The sequence below is a fragment of the Pelophylax lessonae genome (genome assembly GCF_965119305.1).
Source record: "Pelophylax lessonae genome assembly, chromosome: 2".
Taxonomy (NCBI): domain Eukaryota; kingdom Metazoa; phylum Chordata; class Amphibia; order Anura; family Ranidae; genus Pelophylax; species Pelophylax lessonae.
Window position 1 is genome coordinate 38,785,182 of NC_138769.1, and position 15,564 is coordinate 38,800,745.

Here is a 15,564-nt window from a genome sequence, read left to right on the forward strand (position 1 = left end):
ATGTAAGGGAGCACTCCGATTGGGACACTGATGTAAGGGAGCACTCTCCAGTGGGGACACTGATGTAAGGAGGCACTCCGATGGGGACACTGATGTAAGGGAGCACTCCGATGGGGACACTGATGTAAGAGAGCACTCTCCAGTGGTGACACTGATGTAAGAGAGCACTCTCCAGTGGTGACACTGATGTAAGGGAGCACTCTCCAGTGGGGACACTGATGTAAGGAGGCACTCCGATGGGGACACTGATGTAAGGAGGCACTCCGATGGGGACACTAGATTGGATTGCTAGATTGCTAGAGCAACAGGGACGCAGTGCACAGTGCGTGACAGGTCAGACAAGGAGGCTGATAAGGGAGAGACTTAAAGATATTAAAAGGAAATTGTATGAGGAAACTTATACTCTGCAAACCCTTTGACTGTAATTATTGTGGTGAAAAAAGTGAATAGAGCCATGATTAATTTTTAAAGGAAAAAAGCTGTTGCTGTCAGGAAAAGGATCATTTAAACAGAGGAAAAAACCTGTCACACTCAGCAAAGCAAATCTGCGACTGTAGAAACGCTGTTAAAGGGACATTGCTTGATTGAAATCTACCACTGTAAGTGCATTACTGTAAAAAAAAAAAATGCAGAACATAGACACGCTATTAAAGGGACATTTATACGCAAACTGACTTTAGTAGCAAAGTACACCTACAGAAAATCTGTGAGTGTGATTGCGAAACCTTACAAAAAAATGGAAAGTAAAGACACGTTTTGAACGGGACATTTGCAAATAGAAAGACTGCAGACGCAAAACACGCCTGCATGAAATCTGCGACTGTAGCTGCATTACTGTAAAAAAAAATCGCAGAACATAGACACGATATTAAAGGGACATTTATAAGCAAACTGACTTTAGTAGCAAAGTACGCCTTACTGGAACAAGTCTGTTTTTACACATGTTTGACCACATATGTTCTAGCGCCCGTTAATTTAACGGGCTTAATGTCTAGTTAATTCATAAATAATGAAGTGAATCAGGCAAATACCCCAGTTTGGCCAATAGATGATCATAGTAAAAAAGTATACATTACCTATGATCACCGGTTCCATCTACCATAATGTGCTATTTTCCTTATTCACTTTTTTAGGAATGAATTCAAGCTGGAGAGAAAATAACATACTGTATGTGCAGCTTTGAAGGACGAATAGCTCTGCAATTTTTTTCTCTCTAAATACTCCTCTTAGTGTAGCACAAAACTATATATTTTCTCACATTTTATTTGAAACATTTTCTTGATGGTTTTGCTGGTGACCGTTAAGTCGCCACATTATGTAAGTTCAAAGAACGCCATTACACGTACAGGATGTGTGATTTCGGTAATAGCTGTGAGTATCGGGGACACTCTCATAGCACATTTCTCCTTTTCAGTGTCAATGTCTTACCTGCAGACAATGTATTTTCTGGCTGTCCTGCTGCTTCTATACCGGGATGTATCATCCTCAGGTGAGAGCTTTATATTGGGGATGAGGAGAGGAGGGTGGGGGCAGGGAGGTTACCGCTATAAAAATGGAGTTTGTATTTAAAGTGTATGTAAAAGCAAAAGTGACAAGAATACATACTTTAATTACATTTTTTTTTAGTTTAGTTTAGAGTTTTTTTTAGAGTTTAGTGTCCCTTTAACTTCTTCAATACCGGGCACTTTGACCCCCTTCCTACCCAGGCCACATTTTCAGCTTTCAGCGCTCTCACATTTTGAATGACAACTGAGCGATCATGCAACATTGAACCCAAACTAAATTTTTTTGTTTTTTTCTTGTCAAATTAGTTTTATTGTTTACCATACAAGTAGGTTCAGATGCAACAATAAGAAAGTAACATCATAAATTACGGGAATAAAGATAATTGCAGATACAATGTAATATAATGAATACCATGTAGTTCACAAATAGATATAGCAAATAAGAAGATTTGCCCTTCAAAATATCTAGAAATGATCAAAATCTAGTATATCATAACCGACTAAGATGTGAAGGTCATTAAAGCACAACAATATAATGTTACAAGTATAGAAAGCATAGGTATAAATGTTGCTACCTGAACCACATGGGAAGAGTAAAAGAAGGGAAAAAGAGGAGCAAGAAAAGTAAGGAGAATAGGAAAATGAAATATGAATAAGAGAAAAAAAAATAAGGTTAAAAGATAATTCCCGGGATAATGTGCGACCTCAAGGATTTAATATACATACTAGAAGCTCAAATGTAAAAATACGTCACCAAGGCATCGATAAGAATTCATCAAAGTTGGAGGGTAAATAGTGTGTGACCCAAGGGCGCCAAATTTTCTCAAAGTTGCAAATTTTGTCACGAGTGATGGCTTCTATTTTGGCATGGATCATAGTTTGGTTAACTCTATGTTTGGCTTCAGCCATTATCAGCGTTGGGGATTTCCAGGCTTTGGCGATGGTCTATTTCACAGCCGTAGTGACTTACAGAAGGAGTTTAAAGAGGGATTAGGTGAGGTAAGCCAGTCTTAAATTTAGAAGTGCTACGGAGGGGTCAGGAGGAATGGGCTTTTCAAACAATGTAGAATGCATATGAAATATTTCCTTCCAAAATTTTTTAACTCCCGAGCAATCCCACCAAATATGTGAATGTGACCCAAGGGCAGTACAACCTCGGAAGCAAGATGCAGGGTAACTGGGGGTAAATTTTGCAATCCTGGCAGGGACCAAATACCATCATGTGAGTACTTTATAATTTGTTTCTAATGCAACTGTATTTTGCAAGAATGATTTTGTTGCATCCCGTATCTCATTCCAATCAGTTGTTTCGAACTTAAGCCCAAAGTCAGACTCCCATTTAACTACATAGGTAGGGGGTTCAGCATCAGGTTTGGGAATAAGTTGGGCATAGAGAGTCTAATCCAGTCCTTTTGTGTGGGGATCACGTTTACATATGTCTTCAAAACGGGATAGATTATCGAGTCTAACTCTGTCTGGAATATATGGTATGAAACATTTTTTTTTTTTGAAGATATAAAAAGAGTTCTGATTTCGGAAGTCCATGATTTTCACATAAAGTGGGCAATGATTTGATTGAGGTGGGAGACGTCAATTCGCAGAATCTAGTTAGATTAGAAGCAGACCATGCTCGAAAAGATTTAGGGGAGATCCAGGCAGGATAAAAAAAGGGTTTTTAAGAAATGATTGAAGTAATATATGTGGGGATTGTAAGCCGTACGTTAATTTGAATTTGTCCCAAAGAGCAAGAAGATGCTTGGTGATTGGGTTAGTGAGTTTTTTGTGATCTGAAAGGCGCAACCATAAAAGGTTAGCCAGAGACAATGGATTGCAATCCACTGATTCTAACATTACCCAAAGTGGGACTTCAGAGGTATTTGGGTCATTGTGCTAATTGAACCGTATGGAAATAGGTAGTAAAATTGGGAAATCCGAGGCCACCCCTATTCTTAGGAAGGTATAGGGTGTGTTTCAGCAGTCTGGGTTTTGAGGAGCCCCAGACAAAAGTGGTTGCTTTGCGCTGTATTATCCTTAAAAAATACACTGGGACTGGAAAAGGTAGGACTTGGAAGAGATAAAGGATTTTAGGTAAAATCACCATCTTAATAACATTAATTTTACCCATCCAAAATACAGGAAGAGAAGACCATTGGGATAATAGGTTATGAATTTGGCATAATACCGGTGGAAAATTAGCAGCATAAAGTTCAGAGAGGTTAGTTGTAAGTGTAACACCTAGGTAAGGCAGGTGAGAGGAGGACCATGAAAAAGGGAGGGCTGCTTGTGTTTGTTGTAAATCAGAAGAGGATAGGGATATGTTTAATGTCGTAGATTTATGAGGGTTGATGGTTAGATCTAAAATATGGACAAAACATTCAAGTTTTCAAATGAGGTTAGGAGCTGAAATATGTGGAGAAGACATAAAAATTAGAATATCATCGGCGAATAAACAAAGTTTATGTTGATTACCAGCAAGTTCAAGACACTTAATTGAAGGATCAGAACAAATCGATTGGGCAAGGGGTTCTATAAGTAAAGCGAAAAAAAGTGGGGATAGAGGGCACCCCTGACGTGTGCCTCTGCATATTTCAAAGGGATTCGATTTATACCCTGCATATTTGACATAGGCTGTCGGCTTATTGAATAATGATGAGATCCAGCAAAGGAAGTGGGAACCAAATCCCCAACGCTGCAGAGCATAACGTAGATAAGGCCATGATACCGTATCAAAGGCTTTTTTGATATCTAGGGACAGAAAGCAGAGGGGATTTTTTCTTGATTTAGCAGCATGTAGCAATAAAGTGGCCCTACGTACGCTATCTCCCGCTTGGCGCAATGGTATAAAACCAACTTGATCTCTTTGGATTAAGGAGCCTATTACTGTATTTAGTCGGGTTTCTAAAACTTTCTCTAAGAGTTAGATGTTAAGAATGAGCAATGAAATAGGTCTATAGTTGGACCAAGATGAGTCATCAGAATGAGGTTTAGGAATCATTGAAATTATTGTCGTCAAAGTCTCAGGCCGAAAGGAATGTCCATTAAGAAGAGAGTTAAATGCATTAGTCAATAACGGAGCCAAAATATGTGCAAATTTCTTGTAGCATGTGGCCGAAAAAACATCAGGACCTGGGCGTTAATTCTCCTTTTTATCATTTTTTCACATAAATAGAGCTTTATTTTGAAAAAAAATGTTCCTAGTTTCTATTATAAAGTTTTGCAAATAAATAATTTTTCTTCATAAATTTAGACCAAACTGTATTCTGCTACATTTCTTTGGTGAAAATAACCCAAATCAGTGTATATTATTGAGTCTGTAGGAAAGTTATAGAGTCCTCAATCTATGGTATATTTATCTGAAAATTGATTAGTCCTGATGTACTGACACCCTATCTCATTTATTGATGCCAGGACAGTACAAATACCCCCCAAATGACCCCTTTTTTGGAAAGTAGACAGTCAATGGTATTTATTAGGAGACATGGCAAGTTTTGAAGTTGTCATTTTTTTGTCACAATTTTTTGTTGGAATATAAAGTATTAAAAAAAAAAATTTCAAAAAGTTTTAGGCTTAACGTATACATTAACACCTTCCTGCCCAGCCTATAGTAGACTGACAACCAGGCAGGAAAGTGTTAATGTATACGTAAAGCTAAAACTTTTTTTGTAGGTTTGGATCCTAAAAGCTGAACTTCAAGTAGATATAAAAGCAAAAATGAATGCAGCCTTTTGGTCATTGATTATCTTTCTTTTTAAATACAAGCAGTGGAAGTACCTGAATGTGACCTGATATCAGCCTCTCACAATCCCTGTACAGCAGAGCTTAGACTGAAAGCAAGCAAAGCAGCACAAGGAACCAATCAGGTGTTTACCGGTGCTCATGTGCTGACAAGGAGCATGCTGATAGGAGGAAAGAAAGCAGAGTGACAGAGAGATAAACTAATCAGTCTCCCTCTTCTCCTTCACTATCCAATCACAGGCTGGGGAAGGCTGTTGATCCCGGCAGTAATGCACTCAGCTCTTAATTTTGAGTTGTGAGCTGACAACACACTGGGGTTTATTTACTAAAACTGGAGAGTGCAAAATCTGGTGCAGCTCTGCATAGAGAACAATCAGCTTGCAGGTTTTACTAACAGAGCTTAATTGAACAATCTGAAGTTAGAAGCTGATTGGCTGACATGCAGAGCTGCACCAGATTTTGCACTGTCCAGTTTTAGTAAATAAGCCCCACTGCCTCTCCTATACCAAAATCCAAAGAAATGGTGTCAGCCCTGCCCAGCTGCATTTTTCTAACTAGAGAATCCCGATCCCTCTCCATACCATAGAGGGAGGTGTTTCGTAGTCTAAGGCAGGGTTTGTCAACCTTCATTCAGTCAAGGCACCCTTTAATATTTATGGACAGTCTTGAGGCACCCCTTTCTAATATGTAACAACTATTCTAATAGTGCAACAACATCCACAAGTCCAAGTAGGACACCCAACGTTAGAGGTGATTTATTCTTCCAAAGCAAATACACTTTTGCAAACTGGTACTGACTAGTAGTCCAATGTTTCTCTTCTCCCTCGGCTAGTGTGACCCCCAGCTTTGATGAAGAGGGGCAGGGGAGGGTTGCTATGCAGGCAACTGACATCCTCCTTATAACTGATGATCAGTGGCGTACCTAGAGCATTTGGCACCCGGGGCGGATCCTATATCTGGCACCCCCCCCCCCCCCACAAAAAAATGTAATGTTTTCAAGAATATTTTTTGCACAAATTTCACAGTCCCCCATCACAGTGCCCCTTGCAGTCTGCCCTCCGTCTCTCTAATCACAGTTCCCCCTTTTGCACTCTCTGCCTGCCCTGCACAGTCCAACCTTCAGCATAGATAGATAGCTAATATTATTAGCAATGTGTTTAAGTTTGAGTAAGAGATTGGAGACTTGCTAAAGGAGATATTCAGAGACTACAGACATGATACAGGAGATGGTCAGAGACTACAGACATGATACAGGAGATGGTCAGAGACTACAGACATGATACAGGAGATGGTCAGAGACTACAGACATGATACAGGAGATGGTCAGAGACTACAGTCATGATACAGGAGATGGTCAGAGACTGCAGACATGATACAGGAGATGGTCAGAGACTGCAGACATAATACAGTAGATGGTCAGAGACTACAGACATGATACAGGAGATGGTCAGAGACTGCAGACGTGATACAGAAGATGGCCAGAGACTGCAGACATGATACAGGAGATGGTCAGAGACTGCAGACGTGATACAGGAGATGGTCAGAGACTACAGACATGATACAGGAGATGGTCAGATACTACAGTCATGATACAGGAGATGGTCAGAGACTGCAGACATGATACAGGAAATGGTCAGAGACTGCAGACATAATACAGTAGATGGTCAGAGACTACAGACATGATACAGGAGATGGTCAGAGACTGCAGACGTGATACAGAAGATGGCCAGAGACTGCAGACATGATACAGGAGATGGTCAGAGACTACAGACGTGATACAGGAGATGGTCAGAGACTGCAGACATAATACAGTAGATGGTCAGAGACTACAGACATGATACAGGAGATGGTCAGAGACTGCAGACGTGATACAGAAGATGACCAGAGACTGCCGACTTGATACAGGAGATGGTCAGAGACTGCAGACATGATACAGGAGATGGTCAGAGACTGAGGACATGATACAGTAGATGATCAGAGACTGAAGACATGATACAGTAGATGGTCAGAGACTACAGACATGATACAGGAGATGGTCAGAGACTGCGGACATGATACAGGAGAGGGTCAGAGACTGCAGACATGATACAGGAGATGGTCAGAGACTGCGAGACATGATGCAGGAGATGGTCAGAGACTGCGGACATGATACAGTAGATGGTCAGAGACTACAGACATGATACAGGAGATGCTCAGAGACTGCAGACATGATACAGGAGATGCTCAGAGACTGCAGACATGATACAGGAGATGGTCAGAGACTGAGGACATGATACAGGAGATGGTCAGAGACTGCAGAAATGATACAGGAGATGCTCAGAGACTGCAGACAGGATACAGTAGATGGTCAGAGACTGCAGACATGATACAGGAGATGCTCAGAGACTGCAGACATGATACAGGAGATGGTCAGAGACTGCAGAAATGATACAGGAGATGCTCAGAGACTGCAGACATGATACAGGAGATGATCAGAGACTGAGGACATGATACAGTAGTTTGTCAGAGACTGAGGACATGATAGAAGAGCACTAGGGGGGCCAGAGAGCACAGACGAAGCAGAGAGCACTGGAGGTGCTGAAGGGCACGGTGGGGGGGGGGGGCTGGAGAGAATTAATAGAGGGTTTGGAAAGCATTGTAGGGGGGTTGGAAGGTGCAGGGGGTGGATTGCACTTGGGGGGGACAGGGAGCCACTGGGGGGACAGGGGGCACTTGGGGGGACAGGGAGCACTTGGGGGGGCGAGCAGGGAAAACCATGGGGGTGGAGAGCACTGGGGGGGACAGGGAGCACTTAGGGGGGTGGGCAAGGAAAATCAGGGGGGTGGAGAGCACTGGGGGGGGACAGGGAGTACTTGGGGGGGCGAGCAGAGAAAACCAGGGGGGTGGAGAGCACTGGGGGGGACAGGGAGCACTTGGGGGGAGGGAGAAAGCACTGTGGGGAGTTGAAGAGCATGGGGGGGGCTAAAGAACAGGGGGGGTCTAGTGCACTGGGGGAGGGCTAAAAGCACTGAGGGAGGGATTAGGAGCACTGGAGGAGGTTAAGAACTTTGGGGGCCAGCAAGAGAAGTTGTATAGGAGGGGGATGGGGCAGCTGCATATAGATGAATTGATCTTTCCCTATTCTTCCTGCAGGAGGGAGAGGAGGAGAATCAGTTATTCAGCAGGAAGCTGCAGGAAGAATAGAGAAAGATTAATTCCTCTATATGCAGCAGCCCCATCCCCCTCCTATCCAGCACACACTTTTGCAATGGGCACTCACCTTCTTCCCGCCGAGGCTCCGCCCCTTCTTCCTGCCGAGGCTCCGCCCCCTTATTCCCGCCGAGGCTCCGCCCCCTTATTCTCACCGCGGCTCCGCCCCCCACTAACAGCACGGACTGAAGGAGCTGCCAGCCACTGCAGCTGCCTTCACACTGCGGGATCTGTCTGACTCTGAACACACCGGGCAGGACACCGGCTGACACCCCCCAGTGAGTGGCACCCGGGGCGGGCCGCACCCCCGCCCCCCCCCATTGGTACGCCACTGCTGATGATGCCATTGGTTGTTGGGACGCCAGGAGCTAGAAGGTTGTAATGGTGCACAATGAAAACCTGTGATTGGTGTAACTAAAAGGCAGCTTTATCCACACGCCGGCTTGTATACAATTTTTGGGCATTTTGCCAGGACACCCCTGGAGAAACCTCAAGGCACCCCAGAGTGCCTGGCTACCCTGGTTGAAAAAGGCTGCTCTAAGGTAAGAACCAAGAGGGCTTATTTGACTTCTTGAGTGAACAAGACACAGGGAGGTTCTACGTTTCTGGCAGGATCAACGGGTATTTTTATTTTTACATTTGGGATATATGCAGCCCTGGAACAAGTTTGCATACGAGGAAAGTCAGAAGTGATCACTCTTGTTCTAATCAGTAACTGGAAATATAGAAAAGGGTTGACATAACAGCCAGGTAATTGGCATTTCCAGACTGAGAATAAAAATCTTCATTATTTCTCAGGGAAGGTTCCAGTGATATCTGTTAAAAAGACTCTTCATATGTATATAAATATCATACCAAAATCTACATGACAAAATATAAATCCTGGTGATAATACAGAACGCATGACTTTGTAGGTCAAACAATGCGCTAAAACATGCGATCTTCTGATTTCAGATGTTACAGTTGTGGTGGGGAGAAGAGGGAATTCTACACTTCTACAATGTGTAGGAGATCCGATTCCTGGAGACCTAATAGCGGGAGTAATATGGAAGATCCATCACAATAATAATTCTTCATGTTTATTCTCATATGCTGTATTCATAAAAGGACCCCGGATATACAACACCTGCAGCACAAGAATGACATTTACCAATATAACACTGACCATCCACAACACCCAGATATCTGATGGGGGAGAATATACCTGTGAAATAGGAACTCTTGAAGGAACCTTCATCCATACAACTATTCTACAAGTATTAGGTGAGTCATATCTGATTTCTCCACTGTGATGAAGTCAATCCAATTCAGCGCTATTATTTCTGTCTTCCATATTGTATAAAAGCGTTTTACAAACCAAAATAATATAATTATCCCTAAAATGTACTGTATGTGTGGTTATAGTTTTTCATTAAAAAAATGAAATCCGATCCTGATACATTTACGAATGCAATCACCACGTCTAAGGACTGGTAATCTGCAACATTTGTCCTTTTTTTGTTCTTGAGTTTAGAAAAGCTTTTGTAGCGCTCACCCCTGCAGGGACCACTGAGAATAGACAGGTTCCTCTCAGGTAGTACAGAGGCTGCCGGTCACACAAGCACAGCTCAATGCATACCAACAATACAGGCTCAGTCTAGGGATGTCCTTTTGTAATTTATCACTGAATAACTTGAAACAAGAGAGGGGTTCAGGCATAGCTCCCAACTGTATCTCTCCTACGCTCGAGTGGTGTGCAGAAAGGTAAATGATCTCTGTTGTTTTTTAGGCACAAATGGAGCGGTCTTGCTGCCCTCCTCAGGACCAAGGGAATCCTAAAATCGCCTAAACCTAGGGAAACCTAAAAATCTCCATAGGCAAAGCTTTAATCATTGTTTACAGATTACCTATTTAGAGTTACAGAGGAGGTCTTGGGCTAGAATTATTGCTCTAATGATTGTGGTGATACCTCACATGTGTGGTTTAAACACTGTTTACATATGTGGGCAGGACGTATGCGCTGGCTTCTGCGCGCGAGATCGGAGGGATAGAGCGTTTTACATTTTTTTCTTTATTTTAAAATTTTTATTTTTGCACTGTTCCTTTTTTTTTCTTATTACAAGGAATGTAATTATCCTGTGTAATAGAAATAAGCATGACAGGTCCTCTTTATTGAGAGATCGGGGGGTCAAAAGACCCCAGATCTCTCATTTACCTTTAAAATTTACCTTTAACCTTTTTGCATTTTGACTTTAAAAAAAAAAAAATATATATTTTGGCCCCAGAACCTGAAGTGACATCAGAGGACGCTCCGGTCCTCCAAGGGGATAGAGACGAGTGGGGGCCATTTTTGTCTCTCTTGACTTCCTGCCCAGCAAACGGCCGCATCAGATCACTTCCGGTCTTAACCGATAGGGGCACCTCTCCCGCCACCTGTAAAAGTGATCCTGCAGCAAATACACCCGCAGGACCACTTTTATCTGACACAGAATCATCAATAGTAAAAAACAATACTGGGGTTATGGTAGCTAGCTACTGCTATAACAATGGTATTTAACATCAAAGTAATGATGTATTTTTACTATGGGCGGGTCAGCATAATTTTTTTTTGTATATTTCCCCTTTCCTGGGGGCGTGGCAGAGGGGGGTTTCCTATGCCTACATAATTTTGCTAAACTGTGTGTCCCCACAGCTTATGCAATGTAAATCTAAGAGGTTTTCTTTTTTAATTTGTTTATTTGTACTCCCTGTACCCTCCAGATCCAGTGAGCTTCCATCCTTAGTGTGGGCATCTGAAACTCGCTGGTGCAGTTGGCTACTAAGTGTGCGCCTCCCGATCTCGCGCCTGTGCAGTGTGTACAAAGCGCGGCACACTCGGTGTACTGCAGATTGCCCGTAGACTCCTGGGATTGATAATACATATCCCAGGAGCCAATGGGCGGATGGAAATTACGTATTTCGCGGCGGTGAGGTACAGTTTAAGTGGAGCTTTTTAGTGACCTGAAAAGGGTAAAATGCTTTAAAAAAAAAAAAAAAAGTACATTTAGTATATTTATGGTAATGTGATCAGCAACGTTATTGGCCAAACTTCATATACAGGGTGGAACTCTGCTTTAAAAATAATTCCTGGTACGGATATTTTTCCATAGTTACATTGCTCCAGAAATTGGAACCCGGAAGCTAGTGGAGATCCCTGAAGTAGTGGTGTCTACTACACTGATTTCCAGATTCTATAGACATCCCACAGGTAGGGAACATACATACTTACATTGGTCCAATCTGGACAAGTGTAACTATATAAAATATCCATACCTGGAATCTTCTTTAATATATTAAAACTAATTTCCTACTCCTACAATGCATATTTCAAAGAAGGTTTTATCCATCTGTACATCTTATAAACCATTGGCAACAATTTTTCAGTAATATATGGTTTAGTAATTTCTTCCTCCTTATTCCTTCAGCTCAGCCCTCTGTGTCTCTGGATATAAAGAGTGATGGATCTCTGGAGTGTAGAGCCATTGGTGGATTCCCAGCTGCAGAGATCTCCTGGATCCCCCACTCAGATGATATAAACACAACGGAAATTAAAGATTTGAATGATACCTGGACAGTGATCAGCACATACAAGTCTGATGCAGACAATGTGACATGTTTTGTGTCTCATCTCACATTTGTGAGTCTCTGGAGCCAGTCAATTGTATTACCAGGTAGAAATGGTGAATGTATGTAAAGTATGTTACATTGCCCTAATGGACATAATACATCCAGCCTTCTTACTATACAAGGTTTACAATCAAATGCAAAATGCTGGAGGATCCCACTCTATGGACCTCAAAGTTCTTTCCCATATAGCTCAAGCAGACACAGCCTACATGATAGTGGCAACTCTGCTCCAAATTCAGAAGTGCAACAATGTTACCACCCCATCACTAGAAGCGGCATTAGGTGGACTTCACTGGCAGGCCTAATAGGTATTTGCAAGACTTTGTATGATGGCTAAGAGAAAACTGTATATGTATAAATGTCCTTATAATTTTATAAATGCTGCAGTACATATTTACTTCATTGGGCGGCCATAGTTCAACTATAAATACCCCATAGACAGCATATTCCATTACAGGTTGGTTATGAAAAATCAATTTTTCCTAGTAGTAATTTCTATTATTGCATATTAGGAAATTCTCCTCTTTGATTTCCTGGCCACACCTCCAGGTGTACGGCCAGTGGTGCGCTATGTGCTACATGCATATCATGGTGTCTCCTATTGAAGTTTATTTTACATTTATACTTTGAATGTCTGCCTCCTGTTGCTAAGACTTGTGGGTTTAAGGGTGTCTTATAAATGGGGGTGAGTGAATGTGGCCAGTAAGAGGATCCCAGATTTCATTTTGAAAATGTGGCCACCTTACTATAGGATCCCATTCATACTAGGAACTGGGTGTCAATAGAAAAGGGATGTTTGGATGCTGCAATAAAAAAGGGCTTCCTGCAAGGGTCACTGCACCGTGCAATGTACAGGCAGTCCCCGGGTTACAAACAATATAGGGACTGTGGGTTTGTTCTTAAGTTGAATTTGTTTGTAAGTCGAAACAGGTACATTTTTTAGATGTAGATCCAGCCAAAAAATAATTTGTAAATATTTTGGATAGCATAGGGAAGTGGTAACACCCCTGCAACATTTGTTTTGCTGTAAATGTCCCTGTTCAGAAGATTTCACCTCACTTTCTGTCCCTATGATAATTCGATTTTGAACATTTTGGATTGTTGTGGAAACAAGGATTGGTGATAAAGCTTCGATGGAGACACCTTTTTCCCATGATAACTCTTCCAGGAGTGAACTTCTCTTACAAGGGGCGGATTTCCACTCACTTCCTGTTGTCTCCCTCCGTTTGTAAGTAAGAGTCATTTGTAAGTTGGATGTTAGTAATCCGGGGACCGTCTGTAAGCTGTATGGAGTTGATTTACTAAAGACAAAAAAAACTGTGCACTTTGCAGTTGCTCCAGAGCTTAGTAAATGAGCAAAAGCTCTGCTAAATTCCATCATCCAATCATATCCAAGCAAAGATGTTTTTTTTTTTCTTGCTCGCGAGTATTTTTTGCAAAGTGAAGCTTTACCTTAATTACTAAGCTTTGGAGCAACTGCACTTGCAGAGTGTACAGTCTATTTGTCTTTAGCAAATCAACCCCAATGTGTTTCTTTAGATAACATTATTAGATCATTGACATAACCAACCCAGACAAGATTGTAAATATGATTATAAATGATGACAGTAACCTTCACTGTGCCTTTTCTTTTGTCTTTAGGTCATACTCATTATTTTTGGAGGATTGTTGCACTCATCATCTTCAGTTGTCTTGTCATAGCAATCTTTTTGTGCTGCAGATACAAGTCCGAGGTCATACAAATGTAGGAATAGAAACATAACCTAAAGTGGAACTCTGGAGGATATTTGTAATCCAAAGGATCAAAAAAATCAAGCGCAAATGATCAGAGGCTTCTCACCATTCCTGATGGTTCAATGATGGACAATGTCTGTAGACCAGAAGAATAGAACAGAGGCTCCCTGAAACAACAGCTCATTTTACGGGTAGCGCCAGCAGCCTTGGCAAATGGCACAACTCAATCTTAAAGCACATGGTCCTCTGGTGTCACTGTACCCCAGCAGCTCTCTTAGCACAGAATCTCACAGCAGATAGTCTCATAGACCCATCACTGCAGCATGTAGTACTGGATTCCCAGCCGCACACAGTAACAGTACAGCCATGTGTCTTTTCCCAGCAGCCTAAAATCTGACATCCCCCCCTCCCATACAGTGTTCTGTTCCATCCATAGTCACCACAAAACAGAAAAATGTCTTCCCCAAAACTGTCAACACAAGAGTGGAAGTGCATTTTTTTTTTTTTTTTACAAAGGTCCATAAAGACATGGATGAGCGAGTTTGGGGTGGAGGAACTTGACTGGCCTGCTCAGAGTCCTGACCTCAACCCGATAGAAAACCTTTGGGATGAATTTGAGTGGAGACTGTGAGCCAGGCCTTCTCTCTAACATCAGTGCCTGACCTCACAAATGCGCGTCTGGAAGAATGGTCAAACATTCCCACAGACACACTCCTAAACCTTGTGGACAGCCTTCCCAGAAGAGTTGAAGCTGTTATAGCTGCAAAGGGTGGGCCAACTCAATATTGAACCCTACGGACTAAGACTGGGATGCCATTAAAGTTCATGTGTGTGTAAAGGCAGGCGTCCCAATACTTTTGGTTATGTAGTGAATATGTGTAGCTTAAAAATTAAATTTAAATTTAATAAAACAAAATAAAAAGGGGCCTGTCATTAAAAAAATGTATAATTTGTTTTTATATATAAAAAATTAAAAATGTATAAAGCTGTGTAATTTAATTACACCCCGTAATTAGACAAGATTTAGTTATAATGGCAAAAAAAGGGATCCATCATTAGTCTTTACATTAAAAACAACTGTTATATTGTGTTTCCATATAAATAAATAAAAATGAATACAGGTGTGTAGTTTAAAGGGTGTATTTATAAATAAAATTGCTTAGCTTTTCATCCTACAAAACTGCATGTATAGAAGTTGAAGGAAAAAGTGAATATTATTGGACTATTTTCTATGCAGCTTGAATGTTATTATTCTGACTCCAATTGTTGTAATAGTTACTTCCCTCTTCCTGGCCTGTATAAGCAGATGCAATCACTGCGGACAATCGTTATCAGATAGCTGAACTCACCAGACATTGTTTCTTTCCATCCACATAGGTTTTATTGCAAGCAGTAGCTATAGCAGACAACAAAATGAAGCAGATGATTGAACGATGGTATCTGCAGGTCAAAACATAGTAATAATGTGTTCCTGAATGCGAGCAAATTGTATGATGTCCTAGACAGATGTGGCCATCTCTATCCCCACAAGCAGCATAAAGAAACAGGGACAGTAAATACATCATCAATGGGAGGGGACAAGAAGAAACACAGAAGGTAAAGGAAAGTGCAACAACAAAAATGACCACAAGATGGCAGTATAATAGCCAATTATAAAAACATTACCATAACTATGCATTATATTATATCTTACGTATTGGTGTAACAGCACAGTTCATAAATAATAAAGTGATTTAGGAATCAGGAAAATACCCCA

At 41.5% G+C, this 15,564-nt stretch overlaps 1 protein-coding gene across 1 annotated transcript; it reads left to right on the forward strand.

The window, feature by feature from the left end:
• Positions 1–1,437: 1,437 nt before the first annotated feature.
• On the forward strand, positions 1,438–12,141 carry LOC309547934 (cell surface glycoprotein CD200 receptor 1-B-like; the record flags this gene model as incomplete). The annotated part of the gene is made up of 3 exons (XM_082247932.1): positions 1,438–1,489; positions 9,384–9,692; positions 11,873–12,141. The coding sequence occupies 3 exons, from the start codon at positions 1,438–1,440 to the stop codon at positions 12,139–12,141; spliced, it is 630 nt and encodes a 209-aa protein (XP_082104058.1).
• Positions 12,142–15,564: the final 3,423 nt, after the last annotated feature.